The sequence below is a fragment of the Epinephelus moara genome, chromosome 21 (assembly GCF_006386435.1).
Source record: "Epinephelus moara isolate mb chromosome 21, YSFRI_EMoa_1.0, whole genome shotgun sequence".
Taxonomy (NCBI): Eukaryota; Metazoa; Chordata; class Actinopteri; order Perciformes; family Serranidae; genus Epinephelus; species Epinephelus moara.
Genome location: NC_065526.1, coordinates 25,467,668 through 25,494,401, shown reverse-complemented (window position 1 = coordinate 25,494,401; position 26,734 = coordinate 25,467,668). Strand labels below are relative to the sequence as shown.

Sequence of the window (26,734 nt, the reverse complement as noted above, 5' to 3'; positions counted from 1 at the left end):
TGGAAGCAGTTTACCTCAGTGACTTTGGGTTCCACCTCCTCTTTTGTCTCTTCTGCTGCAGGCTGCTCGTCGTTAGTCTAAAGAGGGAAAAAATAAAAGATAAAAGGTCACACATATTGAGACTGACACAAGACAGGACATGTCCAGCGTGACTACATGGACATGATCCAGATCCCAAAGCTCTTGCAGTGAATCTGTTTCTTTTCATTTCAGTCAGTCTGATGCGCTTGATGTCAGTGATTAGTCTTCAGAGATTTTAATTAGTGCCGCTCATCTGTCCTGTGTGAGTTCATCAGATTATGACACACAACACAAGTAAAGCAGAAACTCTGATAAAACTGCTCCTAACTCCAGCACGCAATGTCACCGAGCACAACAATCTTATTACTGAATAATGACTTCGCAGTCCATTACCGAGACAAATTAATATGTTAATCAGCTGCTGATGAGTGGTGAGACATAAGGTGAAAGTGGCAAAGAGAGACTCGTTTATTCGCACGCTAACTCAAAATGACTGAGAGATAAATTTCCTCCATAAAGGACGCTTCTTTAATACACACCAGAGGGGTGTGGAACATAAATGCACTGCACCCAACTCATTCTGATGTCTCTACCCCCATTATAATGATTGAATTTACTGCACTAAGACTCATTACCCAAACACTCTTGAGATTGATAACTTTGTTAATGCAAAAATCTCCTTGGTGATGTCATGCTTCACACACACATGCCGTCATTCAGTCGGCTGAGGGCAGCAGCTTACATCCTGTGGCTCCAGCGGCTCTATCATTGGTGGTTCATCCGCTCTGGGGGAGCGCACAGGGGACGAGGAGAGTCTTTTCTCCCATTCTGTCAGGCCCGGCACGGGGTCGCCCGTCTCCAGGAAGGAGCGCTTCAGTTCGCTGATGTTGGTCTGGTGCTTGACCATCTCTTCTGGAGGTGTGGTGTCCTGCAGTAGCCGGTCAACCATGATACAAGGAGATGAGGCCAGGAGCGGTGAAGAGGGAACGACGGCCATGCTTTATGTACGCAACGGAAGCTTGCATTTCCAATAAATTACCAAAAAAAGTCAGGAAGCATAAAATGCAGCTTTGAAAATGTCTGCAATCAACGAAAGCAGACTTAAATCAACTGCACAATAAGCTTCACTCTTTATGCTCATTGTTGACAGGCCTCTGTGGGAGACTACCTGTGCAACAGCTCGCACAAACAGCAACATAATGGCAAAATGTCCACTCACATGGCAGCTGGAACTGAAAGAGTAGCAGCTTGTACTTAAATGCTGAGTCAGCATTTAGGGCCAGCTTCATTTTAATTAACATAAATGATTGCATGCACAGATTCACAGACTTAACTTGACAGGTTAAGTTGAGCACACCATTCCCAAATCCTGTTAGAAGTTAAAACCTCTACAAACTTAGACTTAAGTTTCATTTGAGTTGCTTTATTTCTCACAAGAGTTTATTTGGATGCTCACAGCAAGAAATCTGTTAGATAAAAATGTAATGACTCAATTTCACACAGCAGTATTTAACACCTGCAGAGCTACTGATGCGTTAGACATATTTGTTATCGGTTAGAATTCTTCATACAAAAAGCACCTGCATGCATGTTTCACTCATGCATTTTCTTACCAACCTCTAGCATCAGATTACTATGCTTGATAAAAACGTTTTCCCCCTTTACTCGTCTTATGAAACTATACTGTAAAGACAAAAGGGGAGAGGAGCTGCAGTTAAAGGTCCTGTGCTGTGATTTTAGACTTGTTAAGAAATTGGGAGTTTGTCTTTGGATGGTATGGCTGTAAATGACATGATGGCAAAAGTAAAACTGTGTAAAAGCCAAGGATTAGAAAACCCTTGTAAACTGACACTTGGGTGCAGCAACAAGGAATAGGAATATGACTCCACCATTTACAAACAATAGCACTTTGAAAATGAGCTGGAATGGTCTGTTTAGCAGCAGCGACAGCTTTGCAGCAGCAGTCTGTGAAGAGAAGTCAGGCAGGAGTGAATGGTTCGTCTGGTGTGTGGTGTGATAGCGAGCGTGTCAACAGAAGAGGCAGCAGGCAAGCCAAGGTGGAGAGATGGCACAAAGTGACTGATGTCTGAGTGGCTCAGTGCATCTGGTGGTGGTGACGGTATGATGCACTGAGCTGGGCTATGAAGTGAGCCCAGTGTACCTGAGTCCGCATCTCAGAGTCCTCATCTGCGTCCGACTGACAGCGAGTAAAGAGGGGAGACAGAGAGTGTGAGATAAGGAGGAATTAAAAGAGAAGAGACACATGAGGGCCAATCGGGCGAAGGGGCAGAGAAAGAGAGCGACACGGAGTGGCAAGCAGAGAGATAAGAGAGGGTGAGGAGAGTGACTGAATTCAAAAAGTGAAAATATTGGAACAGAAATTGAGCATTTGCGAAACCTCTCCCCCAAACGGCACTTGTCCAGTCATAGCCTTAGCAACCATAACACCAAGATGTGCCCGTCAAGCTTTGACCTTTAACACAGGTTGAAGTATGAAGAATAGATTTTAAAATTAGTCTATAAAGCACTTAATGGTCTCCGGCCTACATTTATCTCTGATATACTCGTACGCTACGAAGCATCCAGACCCCTCAGGCCATCTAAGTCAGGTTTACTCAGGGTTCCCAGGATTTAAACCAAGCAACATGAAACAACTTTTAGTTTCTGTGCTGTCCAACAGCTGTCCTGAACACCTGAGGTCTGCTTTAACTATTAACTCATCTAAAACAAGGATTAAAACATAATTGTTCACATCAGCTTTCCAACAACCTGGATACTTGACTTTTAATCTAACTCCTCCTTTTTGTTTTCATTGTCTTTTAAATGCAGTTTTAGTGTTTTCTAAATGTCTTTTGCTTAATGTATTTTTTATGCCCCTATAAAGCACTACTGCCTTGTGTCTGAATGGTGCTACATAAGTAAACCTGCCTTATCCAAGGACTGGATTTAACAATGCCTTTGTTTGCTGTAATATAAGCTGCGAACATAAGCATATTAGCATAGTACACATGTACATCTGCTTTTTTACTGTGTGGAAGCAAGGGGTGGGGGGAAATCAATACAGTGTAGGCACTATCCTTTAGATACACGAACGCCAAGTATCAACTTTTGTTTTCTAGAAATGATTAATATTGCAAATACAAATCAAACTTTTGGTAGCCTACTAGAATTATAATATGAATTGCATTTTCAGTTCATTAGATACATTTTGTATATCGCCTCAGGTGACTCCCACCCCTAGTGGAAGCCAGGCCTTGTTGCTATCAGAGTTTAGGTAACACTAACAACTCTGTCTTGCTCTTTTTTGTAATGATATTTGGGGTTAACAGTTAACACTCGAGCAACCAAAGCCAACATTACCAGAGACTGAGTTATGTTTGACAAACAATCCTCACTCTAAAACCCCTCACCTTTGAACCATTTAAAGTTAAAAAGACATGTGTTTAAGCTAAGGGCCATGTTAGAATGTAATTACAGCCTGATCGTTCAGTTTTCCTTTAGGAAGCTGACTGTTTACTTTGGATGTGCAGCTTTAGGCTCAATCTTTCAGCAGGATATTATGTACGTAGCCATTAAGTGCACACTTAGGACCCTTTCATAAAGTCTCACAAGAATATCAAAGCTTGACAGGTGCAGCAACTTCAGCTAGAGAGGAGAGGTTTAGCAAATGGTCTACAATGGAAGTTATTCAGTGGAAAAGAAACACTGATGTACATATAAAGTGCGTTAAGTATACATTAAATAAAGAGAAAAAAATAAATGGGCATAACAAGATGAAATGCATGCGTCACATGCAGAACTTGAAGTGCACAAATTCTCCTAAATGTTTCATTACAACTATGATTCTGTATCACTATACATCTCTGCACCATTGGTAATTATTTTCATGCCTTAAATATGACGTCTTTCCTCGATGTACAAACCTCTGTGGCGGTCATCTCTCCATCAAAGGCAAAGTCAGTTTGTTCGCTGTCGGTCTGTTTACACAAACAGACCAGAACCGTTCCGAGTGGCAGGCAAGAAAACAACAAGAACCCAACTTGTAAACCCTTGAAAATGCATTTGTCGTTTTACAAAGATTCGTCATAACCACAAATGGAACGAATGGAAATGCACTGGCTGTTCCTGTGAGCTACACGTTATCAGACAACACTGCAGATAAAGTCAGGAAAAGAAGAACCCAAAGAAAAAAGCAAATGGAAAAATAAGCAAGCAAAACAGACTCAGAGGAAGTTGAAACCTTTGGTCAGTCACTTTGACATTTAAGTATGATATTAAATTTGCTTTGGATTTAAACAGGGCTGAATCCTGATACAGTACATATATAGTTTAAACATTTGCTGTGTTGTTGCTGGTCAAACATACAGCACTGTATATAAAAATTTGATTTGACGAACAGTAACCTGACTTTCAGGCCCTCCACCCTCCTCTTCATGCATGTTGACACTAGGGGTGATCTGGATGTATTTAACTGTCACAGTCTCTCTGCAACACAGCATGCATTACATTACATCTGTGATCCAAAAAGGGTGTTGCTTGAGAGGAAAAGATCGCATCTTGGCACTCAACAGTAATCTGCTTTTAGCCCTTTTCAGCAGGAGTTCAATTTAAATCATTCATTTTAATTTGTGCTGCTTTGCTTGACTCAGATAGCAATGCAGAGAGACTGAGTGCATAGATAAATATGAAAGTGTTTCCATGCAGCTGGTGTTGATCTTGGAGCAGTCGCTTTCTACTGTGGAGCTATGAATGTGGATGATAACACTGAGATGGGTTAGGCACAGATATTACGTTTCTAAATATGAGGTTTGGTGAAGGATTAGTGACTAAATGAAGATAGGTGAGCTCTTCAAATCATCATTATTTCTAATAAAAACACTGTTATACGCTGCAGCATGACAGTGATATTATTTCATGGAAACTTGTTAGTGATGCTGCACAAATGTGTCAGGGAGAAGAGTCATGTTTTGAGACTGATGTAAATAAAAAGTCCCCAATATTTGTGTCTAACCCTCTTGTTACGGTGAAGTAAATGCAAGCCAATCGAATATGAAATGGTGAGACTTGCAGGTTCATCTCTGTGTGATGCTGATGAGGATGTAGTCTACAGGATGAGAGTGTGACCGGGCAGAGATGAGGTTCTGAAAGTAGGCGAACTGACAGACACTGGGACAGACACAGTCTCCAGGTCGGCTCTGGACTGGTGAAACAGCAGAGCGAGATACAGGACAGGATAAAGGGTTAACTGTTATAATGAACTGTCAATCTAAGCCAGAGGCGGGTACTGGAACATACAGACGCACGCACACACACCTCCTCTTCCTCTGAACTGTCATGGTCATGGTAGCCCTGGGCTATGGAGGCGGTCAAGGAGGCTGCCTTGGGCTCCAGGTAGCAGAGGCACAGCGCCAGGGGGAAGGAGAGGGTGAGAGCGTAGGGGACGGAGAAGGAGGTGGAGAGCAGGAAGAAGAAGATGAAGAGGAAGCAGGGGATGAGTGATGGGGACTTAATGGGCAGGAAGTTCTGCGCACACAGAGGGAGGAAGCGCATCTCTGACAGATCGGGGAAGGTGATGTAGCCGTCCTCGTCCAGGAAGGAGGACAGGTCGGGCAGGTGCAGGGAGAAGGAGAAGAGTGTGCCGCCGCGGCTCTTGCCCTGCTCCAGCCTCTGCTTGCGCGCCGACAGCAGCAGCACCTGCTCATCCAGCAGGGCGGCTTTGCGGTCGGCCAGGGCTTGCCGGCGGCGGCACCCAGCGGTGCTCTTGGCTGGACTGACTGACGAGGCCCGTTTACGTGCGTTCTCCCTGCGCCTCCGCCGTACTTTAGTCGATAAAACAGGAGATGAGGGGAGTGAGAGCTCAGAGCGGAGGGGGTCAGTTGTGTATACACGAGGGGAGCACTGATGGAGGGAAATGGCGACGCAGAGATGTCGTGTGTGGAAATGGAGAGGGGTAAAGGGGAAGGGGGCGTAACGCATGAGCACACACACACGAGTATAGTGTGGGGTCAAAGGAAGGACAAGAAAAGAAAAGCTAATTAGTAAAGCGCACACAAGATGAGAAGAAGCACTTAGGCCTAGTCTGCTGCAGTGGGTTAAGCTGAAAACAACTGGGAAATTCTTATCAGCCATTAAAGGGGACATATTATGCTCATACTTACATACTCTACTACTCATACTTGTATTTTGGGTTTCTCTAGAACATGTTTACATGCTTTAATGTTCAAAAAACTCTTTATTCTCCCCATAGTGTCTGTGCTGGAACACCTGTATTGAACCTGTATTTTACTGAAACTGTCCGTTTAAGCATCTGTCTCTTTAAGCCCTCCTTCCGAAAAACGCAGTCTGCTCTGACTGGTCAGCAATTCCTGGTTCACATCACTACATCATCATGGCAACCGAAGAATGACAGTAGCTGAGTATAAAGGCACTTTCAACCGTGAATCATCATCACCAATAAAAGCTTCTTAACACAACCCAGCATACTGCAGCATCATTAACATCAACGGCAACAAAGGCTACATGTTTCCCTGGCGTTAGCATGTAGCTACGTATGTAGCAATGTAGGCTACGTAATGTAAACACTTGCATTAACGTATCTGGAGCAGATGACCATATAAAGAAATCTATTGTGAGCTCACCCCTGAGCTAGTCTCAAAATCAGAAAGAAGAATGGGGATTACTTCTACATATGCTTACCTCATTATCTGAAACTCTGGCCACTTCTTTTAAGAACATCTGACTTTGTAACATGATATATTTGACAGGAAATAAGGAAAAGCACTATAGGTCCCCCTTAAGAAGCCTATTAAGAAAGATAACACAACTAAAATCTCAAAAAAGGACTTAAAAAGACAGAGTTGCAGCAGCTTCTAAGAAACATCGTCTGTTTCTTTGACAGTATGGTGGAATATCTGTATTAATTTCCTCTTTTTGAGCCAAGTACGAAGATAATTCAAGCCTCCAGAAAGTTCCTTTATCCACATGAAATGCAGCTCTGACTGCACAGAACCTGTTAGACAGTGGTTTACCTTTGTGTCCTGTCTGAGCGGTGTTGCCTCAGCTGCTCCTGGCGTCTCTGCAACATCCATCTGAGCGTCTTCCTGCTCCGCCTTCTCTTCCTCTGCCTTCTTCTCTGTCGTTACCGTGGTGATAATGTCTCCCTTGGCGATGACTTTGGCTGCCCCGTCTGTGGCACTGTCCTTCATGAGAGTCTCGTGGTTCTCCATAATGGGTGCTGGAGGACAGGAAGACAAAGCTGGATGTGACGGAGTGGAATCAGTGATGTTTTACAGACACAACGGTCTGTTTTGAATTCCAGGAAAAAATGTGAGCAGTGGAATGAAAGGCTTCATGTTTAAGTGCCCATTGTGGCTTTGTCATTGCACTGCGAAAGTGTGCCAGACATTTTTATCTTTACAGGCTTTCACAGGCACATTTTCCTCCTTTTCAAAGAAATAGAAAGAGGAACAAAAAACTAATTTAAACTTCTAACAAATGTTTCTTTCATCTCCTGTCACAAAAAAAGTAGCAGCAGCATTTTTTAGTGGGAAAAGTTTCAGCCCACAAGATCACAAAAGACACGATTTACAACAATATCTAGAAATAGGGACATGTTAAAATGAAAATTGTGTGCAAGTAACACAAAGCAGCTAATCAAAATAAATCACATAAATGAACACAAATAACCACATTTACATTTGGGTGGCACTTTGACAAGCCATTAATCAAAACCCTCATCTGCTCCTCACCTCCATCTAAGCTGCGGGACATGTTGTAGCGTTTGCTGGAGGAGCGCTGGAAGAACGGAGCAGGTCTGATGATCTGGGAGCTGGCCCTGCGGGTCTGAGCCTGCGTTCTGCCGCTGTAGCGAAATTTTGAGCCGAGGCTCAGGAACTTCTTCGGGGGTGCCTCCGGGGATACGAGCCTGTCACAAGTTACAAACATTCATATTAATCAAAACAGAAATAACAACACAGATTTAAGCAGTGGATTGTTAAACATTGAAACTCCCACTCATTTGAATAATCTCCAGAGAGCCTTCAGGCTCGGCTCGATACTCAAAAGAAGCCAAGAGACAATTTTTTGCTTAAAGCAGCATAAAAGCAACTTCACATTGTTCAAATGGCAACAGCTACTAACAGTCTGAACACTGTCTCTATTCAGTCTCAGGTGATTATCGGTAAATGTTTACAAGACATCACTGTCATCATTCAACAACACAAAGGGTCAAAAACTTGGGAAAACAGAGTAGCTTCTGTTGGTGAGTCCAACTCTGGACAAAATACTGTCCCTTTGCTATCAAGCTGTCAACACCTGATACCAGAATTTTGTTTTGGAAACAGGGCAACGTAATGCTATCAGTTAGGTAAATATGAGATTTTGCTGACAAGTTGATTTTTAATTAACAACCTTCCTACAGCAGCTTCAAAAGGTGTTTCCAATCACAGTCAGAGATCTTCTGTTCTTACCTGAAGAAGGTGTGGTGCTCGACACAGACCTTCCACAGCCTTTTGGCAGCGCGATGATTTGGAAGCTTGAAACCAATTGTGCTTTCAAACTGCTCAAACTGCAACAAGGACAAAAAACATGGTGGTTAGATTCACTATACAGGCAACTCTGACCTTGTTCATTCATTTATTTGTAATCCCTTTTCTATTAAGGTATGATTCTATGTTAAATGCTAACTATGGATGAGCGAGTACACCATTATCTATATCAAACTGTATCTGTACCATCTAAATTATCTGTATCTGTATCTATACTCAGAATGGGCGGAGTTTATTCAGGAAGTGGGTGTGATTTACACCAGAGATAGGTGCGGCCAAACCAAAACATGAATCTTAAAACCTGAAATTATTGTTTGCTGATCAGATGTTGCTGTATTTATGATTATTAGAATATCCTCGGAGAGAAGAGATTGAACACAGCTACCCAAAAGAGGATTTTCCTTCATCATGAGTATGGATATTGACACAAACATATTACTTGTACCGAATACTGGTCTCATCTGAGTATTCAGCTCAACCCTAATGCTTACATTTTACTAGTTACATCTGTAAACTAGAATTATCGCCTGGTGGCTGTCAAGCTGCACTTCTACTTTACATTCATGTCTGTGAAAACGTAGATGCTTCAAACACATCCCAGTTTCAAAGTGGACACCGAAGATTAGTGTCACTAATTCAGTATCTGACCAAATGTCTCTCCTTCCGTTCCTGAGATATGACAAATAATGTCCAGAAAAGTGTTTTTGCAGAACATTATGATGTAACCCAAAGTGTAATCGGTTCATTGTTGAGAGCAAGTGGACATTTGAGCCAAATTTAAAGTAATTCCCTCAAGGTGTTCATGAGGCATTGTGTTCCCAGTAATGAGAATAATGAATTTAAGTACGTACATACAGACGTATAGACGGACAACTGGAAAAAAAATGCCTCCGGTCACAACTATCAATGATGTGGAGGCATAAAAAGTAACTGCTGATATAAATAGTGATAGCCCAGTGTGCACTGTCCAATTGTTTATGCCACTAATCTCAATATCTCCTGATTCCATATCCAAATTCCATACTGATATTGTCCTTCATTAAAACAGCTGTGCAGTGCCTACAAAGGAGAGCAGTTCTAGTTCATATGAAATATGCAGCGTCACAGTATTTCCTTTATAAAACATCAGTAAAGAGAGAGGTGAGTGTGGATCTGTTGGGTCAGGAAATGTTAGACAGGAATAGGACAGCTTCTCTTCATCTCCAGAAAGTTAAGAACTTAAGAAGTAATTTTAGCCAGCGGCAGCACTTTGCAGGCGTAGTGCATCTGGAAAACGTTGAAAATAGAAATAGAGGCAAACTTGACAGGAGCACAATGGGTTACATTTAAAGAATCTTGATTAGCCCCAATACAGACCCAGCAGATCAGCTCTGGACATCTCTATAAATAAATGTGAGTTATTTTCAATGACTGTTATTGTTCTCACCTCGCCTGGTCGGATTTTGATGTAGAAGTTGTTCCTCTTGTAGGATATTTTGAGGATTTTGGGCCAAGCGAACCTGTTGATCCGCAACCTGTCTCTGTAGATGAGCAGGCCACTTGAACAAACTCCCAACATGATCTCCACGCCCTCAGAGTCCTGTTAACAACACACGCCATGAAAGTTTAATCAAAGCCCTTCACAGTGTGTCATTGTGGTAACACAGGATCCCTGATGGTCTCACAGAAGAAGCCACTGATCACAACATTGCGCTTCTTTTTGTGCTCTACGCAACGTAAACATCTACATCTACAGGATATACAGGAGGTCCGGGAGCCAGAGCACAGCAGGGTAAAGAAGACTTTAACAGAGCCAAGTTTGAGATAATGACAGGGTAAAGCAGGCAGGTGGAGAGTGGAGTCAGGCATATGGAACTCTTATCTTCTCTATGCAAGCTGTGGAGACGCTGAATAAAGACTCAAGGAGGGCTGAGTGGGAAAAGCAACAGTGAAGTCTTAGGAAATGGTGGATGTAGCACAAAATGGTGCTCTTCACTGCACAAAGCATGAGATGAGCAGGTGAAACTAATGACGTTTTGAGAGGGAAGCGCAGGAACAGTCTTAGTGGGATGTTGAAATTATGACTGTGTATGTAACCATGCACAAGTAGAAATCACACACACACACACACACACACTCACACACACACACACACACACACACACACACACACACACACACACACACACGCACACGCAGGTAAGCACATGAGATGCAGCCTCTTACCTCTCCCTCAGCTGGAGCCAAGCATTCATAGAGATTCCCTACCAACTTTGCATTTAATGAGAGAGGAGAGAAGACAAAAGAGGGATGCTGGTCTGATATGTACATTTTTTTTTCTTGTGTATCAAAACGGACTCACATCATCCAACACTGAGCATTGATGTCTACTCAGTTTGATCAAGGCCGCTTCCTCATCTCTGTCATCTCCATTCTGATCTAAATCTGTGAGGGCAATATCCCCTCCAACGCTCACATCTCTGGACCCATTTTGACTTTCAAAGCGCTTTTGATAACTGATTAATATCAAGACACATGACCGTGATTTTCTTTTATGACGACAGCGGTCGCGCAGTTGTAATCCAGCTCTCTCTTTACTGCCTGCGTCCTAATGACACGTTTGATCCCATCTGGCCGGCGGATTAGAAATGCCAAGAAAATCATTCAAATCAAGCTGGGCTCCAGACCCCTTCCACTCCTCAGCTCTCCCAAATCCACAGAGGCAGCAGTGACATAATGTCAGTCAATCAGTGCAACAGCAGCGGCATGTTAAACTGAGGCATTACTGTGGCAGCCGTGATGTTTGTGAAGCAGCGGTGTTGTGGTGGCAAGCGTCACTGGAATGTGTTAGTGTCATCTTGCATAAAAAAAATACAAACATTAATGTTTAAAGTATCACTTGCACACTTCTTAATGCATCTTGGAAACAGCCACCATTACTGGAGTCATGAGTGACATTCTGGTACATTGATTCAGTGCACTGCTTAAAGGAATAGTTAAACATTTTGTGAAACAAGCTTATCGGCCTTCTTGCAGACAGTGAGATTGGAGGAATGATACCACTGTTATGTCTGTCCCAGGGTTGTCTACAAATATCAGACCCTTAGATGTTACTGCCATTAAAAGGATACCTTGACATTCTATTTCTTTAAGCCACACAATCACGAAGTCGATTTGTGTCCCCACTTTAGATGAAGAAGATGAAGAAGCCGGATGGAGCACTGGATTGGTTTAAAGTGCTGCAGGTCTGATTTTCTTATTTCAACAGACCTTTGTCAAGGACATTCTTTAACAAATGTAAGACTGATTTTTGTACATTTTTTTTCTTAATCAAGCCATGCAGGTAAGTGTAAAGCTAAGTATATATGTAGTCCTGTGCAGAGGTAGGTTTTATGTAGTAAGTAATGGAGTGAGTTTGGTAAATCTACATTTTGCCAACAAGTGCACATATAAAAGAAAGAGACAAGTGAGGTAGGTTTAATGATTTTTAACACTGGAAATGTGGACTTGCATGCAGACGAGCTTGACTCATTTTGACAAAATGAAATTAAAAGATGGATAAATTAAATTAGTTAAAATGTTTGTGGCAATAAAGACCTCGCAAATTCAAATTTGGGACTATTTAATTACTCTTTAACACGTTTATAAAATGGAATTTAAGACATTGTAAGACTTTTTAAGGACCTGCAGACACCCTGCATGCTGTACATACGAAGCTTAAGCCAACAGTCAGTTGGCTTAGCTTAGCACAAAGACAGAAAATAGGGAAACAGCTAGCCTGGCTCTGACCAAAGGTAAAAATCTAGACAGCTACACCTCTTAAGCTCACTAATTATCATGTACAAAAACCAAAGTGTAAAAACAAGGGTTGGCTGGAAATCTAACAGTGATGAAAAGACTTCAGAAAGTTTATGCTCCGGGCAAGAAACAGGCTGGGACACAAATGAAAACATGTTGTTTTTACATTTTGATTCAGTACGGATTAAACAAACAAGATATAATGTGTTTATTAGTAAGATTCAGAGAAGCTGATATGTGGATTTTGTTTCCTTTAGACAGAGCCAGGCTGGCTGTTTCCCTGTTTACAGTCTTTATGCTAAGCTAAGCTAACAGACTTCTGACTGTAACTTCATATTTAGGACACCATCTAACTCTTGACAAAAAAGCAAATAAGCGTAATTCCCCAAATGTTGAACTATTCCTTCAAAGACAACACAAACATTTCATTGCATATTTCTTAATGCATCTTGAAGACATGAGGGACATCGGTTTTTTATAATCTACTTCATTGTTTCCCATGCTAATCAAGAAAGTAACTTCAGGGGGGGAAATATATGATGAAGCAGATGACAGAAACCTGACATCTCCAGCTGTGATGAGCTGTCTCCAAATCTTAATTATTTTTCAAAAATTTATTTGGGTGCTGTACACTGACTTATAATCCCATAAATATTTAGTTTGACCTGTGAAAGACAATAAATTTAGGTGTAAATTCCACGTGAGGGGTTAAAAGGTTGTAGCGACTTGTTACCTTAGCGTGGTGGAGGTCCACGCCGTACATGGACAGCTTCTTGGCATTTTCCAGGAAGTGCATCTCTGCTTCAGCCGGTGTCATCCCCCTGATACAACACGACACATCAGACAAGGTCAAACAGGGACAAGTAAAGCAAAGAGAGAGCTGATGCTTTGTGACCAATGTGAATATTCAACACTTTAAAGGTAGAGTCTAATAAAATCCAAAACAGGGATAATTCAGTTTTATTGCATAAAAGCTTTTGGGAAAATGGCTGTTTTTATGGATGCTGTTAACTGCAGTGTAACTGAGAACCATGAGTGTATCCATTTTTAGCATAGATGGGTCTTTAGATAGACCCTAACCCTTGCACACTGACTCGCTCCATCCAGCAGACTACACAGGACTGCATCAAATTACACACAAATCGTTGTAACACAGGGAGAATGAGGGCTCAGGCAGAGGACAGCCAGCTATATCCATTTATAGAAAAACACAAATTCAATGAGACATGCTGCCTTTCAGAACACGATTATTATTCCAGGCTAGGCTTGGGGGACATGATGCAATGGTAGAAAATGTGTCCATTGGTAGAGATTTGGCAAAACAGTTTCCACTGCAGGAGATATTTGGGGCAGGCTGTGTCGCAAAGCAGGGCTGGATCCTCTTGTGATCTTGTGAATCTAAATGCCACATAAGGTAACATGATTTGGGCAGACATATACGGTGAAGTGGTAAATACAGAAACCTGTAACACTTTAAATCGTTGCTCTCAGGATTCTTAAAGCTTAAGCTTAAGTTAAGGACTCAGGACTTATATGTCTTGACTTGGGACTTGAGTGCCGAGACTTGAATTTGTTAAAACAGTTTGAGTTGTTTCACATCTCGTTTTACAGGTTTGTGTACCAAGTTTAGCAAGTTCAAATCAAACTCTGATGATGTTTTGAGTTTGTTTGCTTTGTCTGCCAACCTGATCAAACCACACCTACACAGCCCAGATGAAGCAGAAAAGCTTCAGTTTTGAAAAGTACATTTTTTTGCCTTTTACCTTTGATTTTGCTTATTTAGTTAAGATTATTTCATGCTGGAGAGAAATATTTATATTTGGAATCAGATTTCCATGGGGCTTTAACAAAAGAGCTGAACATCTAACATTTTTTAAATAAACATACTCTTTTGGATAATTTCTGCGATTTGGTTTCTAATCAGAGGGACCCACTTAACTGTGTTTACTGCCTGTGTGCAGAATTACTGACACCTGAAGCTTGTTACGTGGGAGGGAAAAATCTACTAATGTGTGAGGATCATATCTGCATGTCTTCTGCACAGGGGCATCATTTCAGGTAATGTTACCCTCACTTTTCAAAATCCTACTTTAATCCTGTCCCTGCTATTACAGGTTCAGTTTGACTTTTTTTAAGGTTAAGTCTCTGTATTTTCTTAAAGCCTTAACACACCAAACCGACTGTCGGCCATCAGTCAATGTTGTACCGTCAGTGATCGTCTGTCACCCTAGTTTGTGCAGTGTGTCCCACATGTTATCCCCCATCAGCTTCTTTTTGGCCAATTCATTGTGCATGTCGGTGAATGAAATCACTGATGGGCAGTTCAGCTCAGCCCATGAGAAGACAAACTGAAGTGAGGAAAGTAAACAACCAGCTATAGTCATGAGGGAGTGAGACCAAAACTAACTTGTTACATAAGGTAAGATAGTTTTTCTTTAGCCATTGCACTCTTCAGCAGACACGTTTTGTGTTAGTTTGTGTTTCTGTCACTGGCACGCGGTAAATACGCCTTGTTCTTTCAAGACTGGGTTGTGTTGTTATTGTGCTAACTGACTAACTAGCATCAAGATGGTCTTCCAGTTTCTGTTTTTGAATGACTATTACAGACTACCGGCATCTGCTGGTGTGGAGAGTTATTTACTCTCATGTGGGGGCAGAACGTTGGTGCTCTTTGACTGTTGGCTGTAGTCTGTGATGTGATCATGTGCAACATATTTGGCTGGGACATGGTGATGTCAGGCTACGCAGCAGGGGGCCTTCATTGCCACTAGTTCACTGAAGCTGGTTTGCTGTGGCTGAGCCTTTACTGTCCAACCATGAAAGTGCAGGTGAGAGAAGCTCTGACTTGATATACAGTAAATGTTGATATGCTCATCTACATCACACTCTATTATCACCTTTCTCGCACCAGCAACCTTTACGAGTTTTGACTTCTGACCATTATTCATTCTTAGATGAAGCTCTGTGTATAACTGAGCTGTACATTCCTGCCTGGCCCATGACTGTATTAAAAGCTGTGTTTGACAGTTCAAGCTCAGTACAAAGAAAGTTTAGGAAGTGATGCCAATACTAACTTGTAGGTCTTGTGGAGTTCCATGACCTTCTCCTCCAGCTCTTTGGTTTGGTTGGGTGCAAAGCGCAGTTCACTGATGTAGTCACTGCCTAATTCCTCTGGGTCATAGTCTCCCAGTTCAGACTGCACTGTGTAGGAGCCCAGCACCGTGTGGGTGGCGAAGGAGCATGGCAGACGGCCTGAAACCACATCGTCTCTCAGCTGCAGACACAAGTAGTACCTGAGAGAGGGAGAGTAGACAGAAAACAAAACAGTAATTTTGTTTTTGTTATCAAATGCCATGTCTGGATTTCCTTTGTGAATATTTTTAATACAATTCCCCCTCATAATCTGTTATTTTTCCTTATTAAACTACATTTTAACCCATCCAAATCAATAAAAATGTAACTCAAAGTTCACTCATGAGAAGGATTGATAAACTGCAATATTGTTTTGAACATCAAAGAGGCAAATGTACCCCAGCTATAATCATTCTGAATTAGGTGCTTACTCACCTTGTGATATCCTCAGTCAGCTGAGAGGGGTCTGGAGGGTAAAACTTGACGTTGAAAGCAAAGTTCCAGGGACCGGCTGAGATGAAGAGAGAACATTAAATTATCAAAGCAGCATTTTGCAAATGCGTACACCTCATTTGACCATTTGGGACAAAACTCTTGAGTGGCCTTATTAGATTACTGGACTTACTCCTGATCTGCTTCTTTAGCTCCTTGGAAGGGTCTATCCAATTCTGCAACAGACAACCACGGGCAAAGAGCATTAATCATCACCAATGTGTGATCAAATTACTAACCAAAGTTTCTTTTAAATGACTTCCTCAAAGTGCACTTTTATAGATGATGTTTTATGTTATTCAACATCATTTAGCACATGTGACTCTTACACAATCCTGCTTTTAATATGTAATTTATAGTGACAGTTAACAACTCCATATAACTGATAACTAACATAATATAAATGGTCCTTTACCTTCTGATTCTCTACATCTCTGTAGGTGATGCCAAAGTAGTCCTTCTCCAGTAGATTCAGGTGATCACATATTTTATCAAAGAGCACTTGGCCCTTGGCTCGCTTCTATGACAGAAAAAGCAAAAAACAAACATTTTAAACACGTTACAGGGGAAGTAATCTGCATTATCACATTATATGATCAAGCGATCATCATTTAAAAAAAAGATTACACCACCAAAACTGAACCAAGATATTATTTTGCATTAGAAAAAATATTTCCAGTATATATACTGCTTTTTGTTTTTGTTGATTTAATGTCACGATTAAGGGTTGTTAAATCGACTCTCAACTAGACAGCCTTAGACAGAAGAAAGAGTGTTGTGGGCGGTCATATTCGTGAACCAACACCACATTCAACAATTATCAAGACAAAACCCACAACAACAGCCAACAACAACAACATGACAATAAAGAACACAAAATAAAAACTAGGAAAGTGCACTCAGCAGAGTGCAGATCTCCGCCAGGCGGCTGTGTTCCAGCTGCCACTTTAGACAATACACATGCAGCAGCTGTGCCCAGTGGGATTGTCCCTTGCAGCTTACAATTAAGATGTTGGCAAAGGTAACAAAAACTGGGATGTATTCATCTCATAACACGCCTAACTCTGGTGCATCATAACAAAATCGGGTATGGAACTAATTTGGAGATGCTTCGGTTCAAACTTTTCTATGGATGTCAGTTTTTGAGCCACGACAAGGGCCAAAATGTGGCTGCAGCAAACATTAAGGCTTCTTGTTTTGAGCCAAGATGATTTCCAGAAATGCCTTTTTCACTCTGTGCTAATGCTGCTTGATTTTGTTGAGAAACTGCAGCCTGTACTGGCCGCAATTCCGTAGTGAAGAGTCAACAGTCAAGGACGGTATAAAGCAGGCACGTTTTTCAACAATTGTGCATCAATAAAACCACAAGAGGTCCTTGGAAATACAATCAGAAATGTGCACACACAATACCAGGCTGACTGGGTCTGTAGTTTGCAAGATTAGCTGCGGTCAGACACACACTACATTCATGCAAGCACACACACACACACGACCAACAGCATAATCCCCTCCAGCCCAATTTAATGATGCAACTAGATTTCATTTCTTTTCTCGCCCCTCGTTATCATGAGATAATTAAAGAGTTATTACAGCAACATGAAATTTAAATGTTCAATTATGAAGACACCACGATGATGCAGCACATTACACTGCAATAACTTCAAAGATATCGCGGCCACAGTTAACCAACTAGGTCACTGTGGATTGATTCCTTCCATAAAAAGCAAGACTGTATAAATACAGCTTCAAATTCCTGAGTTGAAGGTGAACATCAGCAATGCGAATGCTTAAAACCAATCGATTGCTCGTCTCTAGCTGAGTGCCGGATGTCATCGGCTGGAGCTCTGTCGTCTCCCCCACTGGAGGCAGATTCCTTTGGCCAGCTCACATGAGATATTTTAAGGCCTGAGTTGCCACAACAAAGACGCCTCCTTCCTGCGGTGCCAAAGCCAGCCTCTCACGCCTGGACTTATTGAAAACCACTGCCACAGCTTATTCAAGCAGCGGCAGTCAGAACACACCTATGCATCTGTCACATTCACATGTAGCTCGTGACATGAGGCCAAGCAGAAATAAACACACATAAGTGGCTGGAATAGAAGTAGTAGCTATGCAGTTTATGACACCTATCGGGACATTTATCCCAGCATCCACCCACAGCCTGTCATCACTTGGAGCACACACTCATCCTTTTTTATGATGAGAACTCTGAATTGTCTGTGCGTGATTTTTAACAGAGCCATAAAGCCGCTGGTGGCGGAGAGTTAATCCTACCAGAACATCTCAGAGGGAATTAGCAGAGTCGTGTCAGACTATTGCTGCTCTGCTGTGACAGTGGCTTCTCAACGCAACACTTGGCTTTACTGACAGAATTTACACGCACACAGAAGAGGTTGTGATCTGCAAACCTCTGCTCAGTCACATAGTTGTCTCATAGACGGGCTATGGCAAACAGCATACATGTGTGGAAGCAGCAGAAGCAGCCGAATGATCTGGCTTGTATTCTGTCTTCCCTGGGGTTGTGCGGGAAAATGAGATCAGGAGGAAATTGGAAGGAAATCTGATCTCAAATTGGACAACAAACATCAATCTTGATCAATTTCAAGATTGAATTTAGAGAGCAGGCAACAACAGTAGCTGCAGTGAGTTTGGAGATTTACAGTGCTTATAAAAAGGAACTGCAACTCCCATCACCAAACCATGTATTAAAAGAAGGGCTGTAACTAACAATTATTGTCATTATCCATTATTCTGCAGACAGTGAATGAGTAATCGTTTGGTGAATAGTAAAAAATGACCTTCAAATTTTCCCAGTCCTTGCTGACTTCCTTAGACGTCTTGTTTTGTTTGACCAACAGTCCAGAAACCAAAATATATTCAGGTTATGATTATATAAACAGAGAAAACCAGTAAATCTTCACACTGGAGAGGCTGCACCCAGAGAAATTTAAGTTTTATGATTTAATAACTGCAGATTTATTTGCTGTCTTTCCACTAATAAAACAGAATAGACTAGTTGTTGCAGCTTTAATCCAAGGACACTGTCATGTACTGAAGAGGTAAGATGACGACGTGCATCTAAACTAGAGGGACTTTAAAAAATATGCCTGTGATATATAACAACACAGTGCGATGTGGGACTTTTATCCCCCTCCACTGAGACATAACACCCTCTGAAGTGAGGTGGAGGAGGCTCTGCAGTTCTGTGCTACAGAAAATGATAGGAAACGATTAGTGCAGACATTTTTCCCACAGGAAATTGAAACTGAGTTGAGCTGGAAAACTACAAGGTCAGGGGGATAAAAATGTCAAATCCTGACATTCTGGAGCGGTTTCAGATGGGACCGAGAGGAGGAGGAGGAGGAGGAGAACTCCCTGGCAATTATCCGAAGATCCTCTGACCTCAATTGTATCACTGTGTCAAACACCATAAGGTGACCTATCTTATGTCTGCTGTGTTTTACCGTCGCTGTTAGGACATTTTCATACAACTGTTTTTTTTTTTTGTTGTTGTTTTTTTCACCACTGGTCACGATTGTGCCCTATTGGTTGCTATGACAACTGCTTTGGTGAGCACGCAGCTAATTAGGCATCTTTTTCTTCTTTTGATTATAGTAAAGATTCTTTTAAAGAAACCTTTTCAGTCGGGGCATTAGTGTGACCCTCATATAAAATATATCTGAAAAGACATTGTTACTGTGATTGTGAGTATTGTCCGACTACCATTGTCAGCCAGGTGTGACTCATGCCTGCTGCCTCACCGCTGCATTAAACTGGCACAGCTTGATTTTGTATTATTGAGCTTTAGGTGAGAGGGTGCCTGATTCTGTCACGACCATGTGGGAAAAAGCAGAACACACTGCTGTTCAGATCGTGTAAAGGTAAAGGCTTGCTCACGTTTCCTTAGCAGGCCTGCAATTATTCACTTCTTTCTGTAATTTTTTTCTATTAAATTACAATCCAAAGAGCGTCCACATACTGAAATTACAGCTCCCTTTAATTTTATTAGCAACATTTCATCCAACTACCAAGGGCTGGAAATGAGGGATATATACAGCAACATTACCAGTAACATCATAACCACCTAATCACATTTATCGCCCTGTCTTGAGAACATGGACACATAATGTCCTACCAAAAAACCCTTAAAATTATAACTTATCAACATGCTAACTGCGTTTCTGGATTGAAACTTTATTTTTGAAGGATTTATATGCATGAAACAAATATGATTTATAAAATATTTTTCCCCTACTTCAGTTTTTTAACTTTATAGCTTGCCCTGTGCCAGAAAACAGCTATGTCCCAGATAAGAATAAACTTCAAACTTCAACAACTTCAAACAATTAAAAAATGTGTTAGAAGCCTTCAAAATATAAAACTAACAGTACGTACTGACTATATTGATCTAAAAATGTACTGCTATAATCATTTTACAATATATTTTTTGTTAAAATGTTGACCCTTTAAAGATGTGTCCCAGATTTTTATCAAGTCTGTCAGATTTCTACCAAAACATAATTAAATCATAATGTAAAACGGGTTCGCAATATCTTTAAGTCTCCTGTCTCACTTCCTGTTTTCCAAATAGGTAGGAATGCTGCCCAAGGACTTATATGCTTTTTATTTTTTTGATAAATTCATTAAATAATATTGCTATCGGTTGTGTCTCAACCATAACATTTCAACTCTGTAGCCCCTCTAAATTGAACTTAATAAGAATTATGGTTAAAAAAAATATGCATTTTGATCAGCATTAAGAGACTTCTTAGCAATTTTGAGAAATAAAATGGCTCCTCACTGACTGTCAATTCCATAAGATGTCTTACCTCTGACATCCATTGTGTATGCTATTCAAGAAAAATTTAAATCAATGGAAAGTTGGGCCATAACAAGGTTTAATAGTCAAGATAAAAATATAGTTGCCGAGCCTGAATGAAGAGTAAAAATCAAAAACCCCAAAAAGTAAGAAGAATAAGTGTTATGTGTGTCAGGATAGCGAAATAAAATAAAATTAAAATAAGTAGTTATTCGAAACATATAAATAAAGCCAAAGAGTTGTGTGATTCCAGTGTGCAGGTTATTTTTAAATTATAGTTATATAGATTTTTTTTTTGTATTGAGCACCTTTCCCACTAAAGTTTTGTGGATGTGCACATGACCACTCTCATTTAGTATTTTTCCATTAACCATTTAATATACAACATGTCAGAAATTGCCCAATTTCAGACATCTCAGGTTTCTCTACAGTTCAACCTTTATTTCTCTACTTGCTCCCTCTGCTCACATCCCCTCTAATGCACTCTAATCCAAGGCTGGCTCGTACTGGGACTGGGAGACTGGGAGAGATTACAGGACAGTAAACAGATGGGACGTGGTGATTCAACACTCCACACTTGTTATTAGACACACATACACACTGTTAACAGTGATGTTTACATTGCTTCAGTGTGTATTTGTAAGAGCTGTACATCACCAGAGATTAGGCAAATTAATGAAATGTACTATATAAGGATAAACCCCTCGAGAAGTATCATGTCGCTTTCAAGGGAGTCCCAGTAGATTAATGATAATTAGGAAGTGTGTAATTTAATGGAGTTTGCGCTCGATGTCTGCAGGATACATCATCATCTTCTTTTCTGAGGAGTATGTGCTCCTTGAAACTGAAATAATTAGACACACACAAAGGGCCAATTATTGACTTTCTGTTCAGAATAATTTAAAGTATTTTCACTTAGATAACTGACTCATCAATGAAAAACAAGCATTTTTGAGTTTTTTAATCTATCATAGTTGATAACACAAGCCTGAGAGAACACTGTTAACTCAGATTTTGTTGTTAAATAAATAAGAAAGGGCCAATCCACCATTTTTTTTTGTCAAAGTGCAAAATGGGAAATGCAAGATCCAGAGTTTCTGGAGCTTAGTGGCTAAAATCCTTTGCTGCATTTATTTACAAGTCTCTCAAAAGTCCCCCAACTGTATGGAAACACAGTACTAAATACATAAAGTGTCTTTTTAAAATACCTGTCAGTTAATTTTGGAGTGAACGCAGGTTTTAATCAAGTAATTTGAATTTTTCTTTTTTTGTTTTTTTACATTTTACATTCTGATAAAGGATAATGTCTCCAAGCATATTATAATTTTTTTAATTTATTTTAAATGTCAAACTATTTCACTTCTCCCAGAGCAAATGCATCTAAATTATGTGTGTCCAGCTTAAAGGCAAGAAGTCCAGACTGACCCTCATTTCCAGATCCCTGTCCTTAAGGACCTTTCCTCTGCCTCAGTGGGACATCAAGTAATCATGCCAACACACAGAGTCAATGACACTGATTCCCTCCAACAAATGCTCCCATTTCATGGTCTGAACCCCTCACCTCACCGCCATCACAAAAGCAGCCAGCTAATCCCTCTATCCAAACCCCTGGTGAGGAGGAATCTGCTCAAAGGAGATTTAAAGAGGAGGGTCTGGTACTCTCCGTTCAGCCTGCACACGTTTCGGGAATGTATAATGTTGAAAGTCTTAGAACTTTGAGAAAAAGGCTCAACTTTCTGTTGTTAAGGGGGAAATATGTAAGAGTGAAATGTCAAATAAGTTCACTATTCAAATTTGTTCCTGAATTCATAATGCTCTCAAAGAAAGAATGACTGTTTGAAGGCAGAAAGAAGCCATTATGTCGAGGAGCGCAGACACATTTACAACAAAAATACTTTTTCCTTGACGGGCTCTACTTGAATGAGCGTGGTAATTTCTGAACACTGGAGACTTGAGACAACTATAGATAATGAGAGTAATTGTGCCACTCATGGAGATTCAGTGCTGCTCTGGGGAATAACAAGCTTTACAAAGCAATTTGACACAATACAAACTACAGGTGTAATAATCAATCTAGCTTGATTGATGTATCGTTTCAATGATCAACAATCCAATATCCTTGATGTAAACTGAAAACATGAATCTATATCACCATCTTTAGGATTTGCATTTATTTTTGAAATTCTGTGTCAGCATCAAAAAGCACCAGGCAGATAATGGCCAGGGGCCAAGAAAAAGATGATGGGGATAATGTTATTCACTCGGGAATAAATAGTGCAGTGTGGAAATATTTGGGATTTTGGAGAAAGTACGTGTCAACAGAAAGAACACATGCCTATGTAAACAATGCCGTTATGAGATAAATTACTCAGAAAACATGACGTGCCTTCCTGGCTGGGTATCTCACTCCAGTAACATCTCACTACAACAACATTAGCTGCTCTGTTTCAACAATGTTAGGTTGAAAAATGGTGCATGCAGGCTGAAATTCAATCATGCTGTTCTGTCGGGATATTCAGTGACTTTAACCACGGGTTAGTACGAAAAACTAGAAATAATACATGTAATCTGTTAAGCTATGAAAAGTCTGCTAGCTGCTATGCTAATTTATGCAATGTAAAAGTGCTTAAGGTAATTACTGGTGACAAGTGAAAAAAAGAAACTGTTCTGTCTATGAACCCCGACAGTTATTATTTGGACATATTTTATATTTATCAAATTATGTTGTTGTTAATCCATGTTTTATGGCTGTTGGGAGAAGTTTGCCTCCAGGGCTTTCAGCCAGATAACCCTGAAGTTTTAGGAAAAAAAGTCATGGTTTGGTTTAAAATGAAGAGATTTCTTCTAGATTTCTTCTTTCTGTGAGAAAGCCCTGAAGTCCTTACATTCATTCATTCATTTTCCGTAACTGCTTACCCTGTTGGGGGTCGTGGGGTTGGAGTCTATCTCAGCTCATATTGGGCGAAAGACAGGGTACACCATGGACAGGTCGTCAGACTATCATATAGAAATGGGCAACCATTCACGCTCACATTCACACCTACAGGCAATTCAGAGTCACCATTTAACCAAACCTAACCTGCATGTCTTTGGACTGTGCGAGGAAGCCCACATTGACACGGGAGAAAATGCAAATTCCACAGAATGTAAATAACCAGTTACAATTATTTACATTTACGTGTTGTTTGTATCTTTTACGGCCAACAGCAAAAACAGAAAGGGGTGGCAGTTTCTCCTGTAACCGATATCGTCTCGTGTCTATCGTAAAGTCCTGAATTTAACAGAAGCAAATCGTATCATAGCAGACTTTGTAATATTGGAGAATATTAAATCTTTGTCCAAAGAATCGATGTAATTATTGTATTGTGATCAAACTACCCAGCCAACATGTGTATGTAGGGCCCATATGGGTCGTAAATGGACAGAAAAATTGGCCCTATACGTATTGTTCACAGGCCCCACATTAGCCCTGGCATAAATGGGGCCCACTTGATTAAACCCAACTATGTGGGCAACTGGGCCATTATGGAACCCATGGACAATCCCATATAGGGCCCATTTTTTAGCCCATTTACTACCCACATGGGCCCCACACACACACACACACACACACACACACACACACACAGACACACACACACACACGTTGGCTGGATAGTGATATACACCCCTAATAGAAACATGCAGTGAAATGAACCAAAACCTTATGAGATGGATTGTTAAAATAGCTTCCACTCTCTAATGATATAACTATCATGGTGAATTAAATTTAAAACATTTCATTTTTGCTAACTATGGCCAGTGCAGAAAATAATGAATCCACCCAACACCTCATTCTAAAGCATTACGATTAACAACCAACTCATGCCCCATTTCTTCTCTTCACAATACATCCCATTTCCATATTTAATTTTTCCACATTATGATAAAAGCCACGCTGCTGGGGTTTGCAGCGTTGCGAGCTTCACATTTACAACACAAAGACACATGTTTTTCCACTGATTGTTGGCTCTCCTTTCCTCACAGGGTTTATTTCTGGATAGAGGATGAGCTTTGAAGTAAGAACTAAACATTTAAGAACGTTATATGAATTATTTTTTTTCCTCTAAGGCTACATAGAGAAGCTTTGGAGGGAAAACGACAACACAACACAATGCAAATGTGCAGTGAAATCCATTAAATCCCTACTTCTAAGAAGGGCTGTCAAAATAGCACAGTTTTATTCTATTTTAATACAACAGGCCGAGTATCATAAGGCTGATACACAGAAAAATCAAGGGTGCAGCAGGAGGCGAACAGCGTTAGCTTTTCAGCTCCTGATGACAAAGTCTTTGTGGGACACACTTTTGTTTTGACATATTAATGCAATAGTCAAAGTTTCTATTGTCTGTCAACCCCAATTTTAATGGTTTGAAGTCCAGGCTTAAATGATGCCACGTGTTGTTTGTTTATCCAAATGAAAATAACTTTTCCATGAACCCTGTCGGTTTTGCTTTGCATACACACAGCATAATGAATAAATAAATATGCCTTCAGACTTCAGAATAAGGCTCCCTAGTACAGGGTCCATGCAATGTCTGATTGACCCAAAGACAAAGACACCAACAAAATGAAGAGAGAGATGATGAGATTCAGGAGGCTCTGTTCTTAAGGACAGATGCCGAAACTGTCAAACACATTCAAGGAACGGCAAGAGACTTGGTTGTTCATGACCAAATTACAAACTGGCTACGTAAACAAATGTTCTGATTTCTGCATCATACTTTTTGTGTCATGTCTTGCCTCCTGCCATCGCTCACCTAAACCAAATGGAGTATTTCCAGTAGGTGAGAACACATCTGACACAGGCAATTTCCTGTTGTGCACAACATGTATGAAGAAAGGGCAACTTCGGACAATGCCTGTGCCTGATTCTCCAAAAGTTGTCTGGAGTTCATAAGAGAAAACCACTAAAAAACAGTTTTAACCTGAAATTTAGAGTGTTAATTTTGCTTCAGCTAGTCGCCCGTCCTACATTATAACTGACCTCATGCAGACCTAAACACTTTCCCCTCCACTGCACTCTAGTAGCCATACCCATTCTCCATCAATCCCACTCCAACCTGAAAACTATGAGTGACAGAGTGTTCTGCAGCAGTGCCCCAGACTCTGGAGCGCTCTGCCTAAAGAGCTTAGAGATGCACCCAGTCTCCTTACACCCTTTTTAACATGCTTTCAACAACACTTTCTTGTTTCTTGTGTTTAAATTTTCAGGCACTTTGGGTCTAAAGAAGCAGTATACAAATAAAATATACTGTTCATTTTTGGTCCTTGTTAAATGGACCTGCTACGTCTCCTGAGTCACATTTGCCAGTAAATAAAGCACTTTAAAATATGTATAAATGAAGGTGTTACATTGTGCCATTAAGCAATTAGAATCAGTAAATATATATCAGAATACTTATTTATTACAATAATTTGGTTAAAACACCACTGGACATTTCAGTCTTGGTGTAATTACAGTCACTACAGACTGATGCAAATATCTTTAGTGCTGCTGAACTGCTGCAAGGCAACTCAAAAGGCCAGGGATACAACAGCAGCAGCTTAATTTCAAACTGCTATATAAAAGTGAAAAGCACTTTTATATCAGTTTTAACTACTGCTGCTTTTCTTATATTTACCTGTAAGCATTTATTACCCTCTAACAAAAAGTTAACTGCTTCTTCTCACCTCCACATTGAGTGTGAAGTCGGAGCCGTCCAGCAGGGTGACTTTACACTGCATGATCTTCACCTTCTTCACTCCTCTCAAAGGAGACCTGGACAGACGACTGGTGGATGACCTGTGGGATACCTGGTCCTCCTCCTGTGGCTCCTGAGAGGGAGAAAACACACTTCATTTAACAGCATTTCTTTGAATGATGATTTTAAATGTTTAATTTCAGTTTTCCATAAGTTTCTTGCAG

The 26,734-nt window shown here is 40.7% G+C and overlaps 1 protein-coding gene across 5 annotated transcripts in view; it reads right to left on the bottom strand.

The window, feature by feature from the left end:
- LOC126408888 (band 4.1-like protein 3) overlaps positions 1-26,734 on the bottom strand; it is a 69,504-nt gene that overhangs the window by 12,901 nt on the left and 29,869 nt on the right. For 4 of the 5 annotated variants that reach the window (XM_050074662.1, XM_050074664.1, XM_050074659.1 and 1 more), the window contains 16 exons: positions 26,500-26,643; positions 16,384-16,488; positions 16,102-16,144; positions 15,912-15,987; positions 15,419-15,637; positions 13,078-13,165; positions 9,994-10,146; positions 8,490-8,587; positions 7,770-7,945; positions 7,050-7,255; positions 5,335-5,919; positions 3,945-3,998; positions 2,183-2,218; positions 1,639-1,704; positions 764-949; positions 15-77 (listed from right to left, as the gene is read on the bottom strand). In XM_050074662.1, coding sequence (XP_049930619.1) covers positions 15-77; positions 764-949; positions 1,639-1,704; positions 2,183-2,218; positions 3,945-3,998; positions 5,335-5,919; positions 7,050-7,255; positions 7,770-7,945; positions 8,490-8,587; positions 9,994-10,146; positions 13,078-13,165; positions 15,419-15,637; positions 15,912-15,987; positions 16,102-16,144; positions 16,384-16,488; positions 26,500-26,553 — 2,208 coding nt within the window. In that variant the 5' untranslated portion in view covers positions 26,554-26,643. The remainder of the gene's footprint in view (positions 1-14; positions 78-763; positions 950-1,638; positions 1,705-2,182; positions 2,219-3,944; positions 3,999-5,334; positions 5,920-7,049; positions 7,256-7,769; positions 7,946-8,489; positions 8,588-9,993; positions 10,147-13,077; positions 13,166-15,418; positions 15,638-15,911; positions 15,988-16,101; positions 16,145-16,383; positions 16,489-26,499; positions 26,644-26,734) is intronic. The other variant, XM_050074660.1, reaches the window with a different exon arrangement.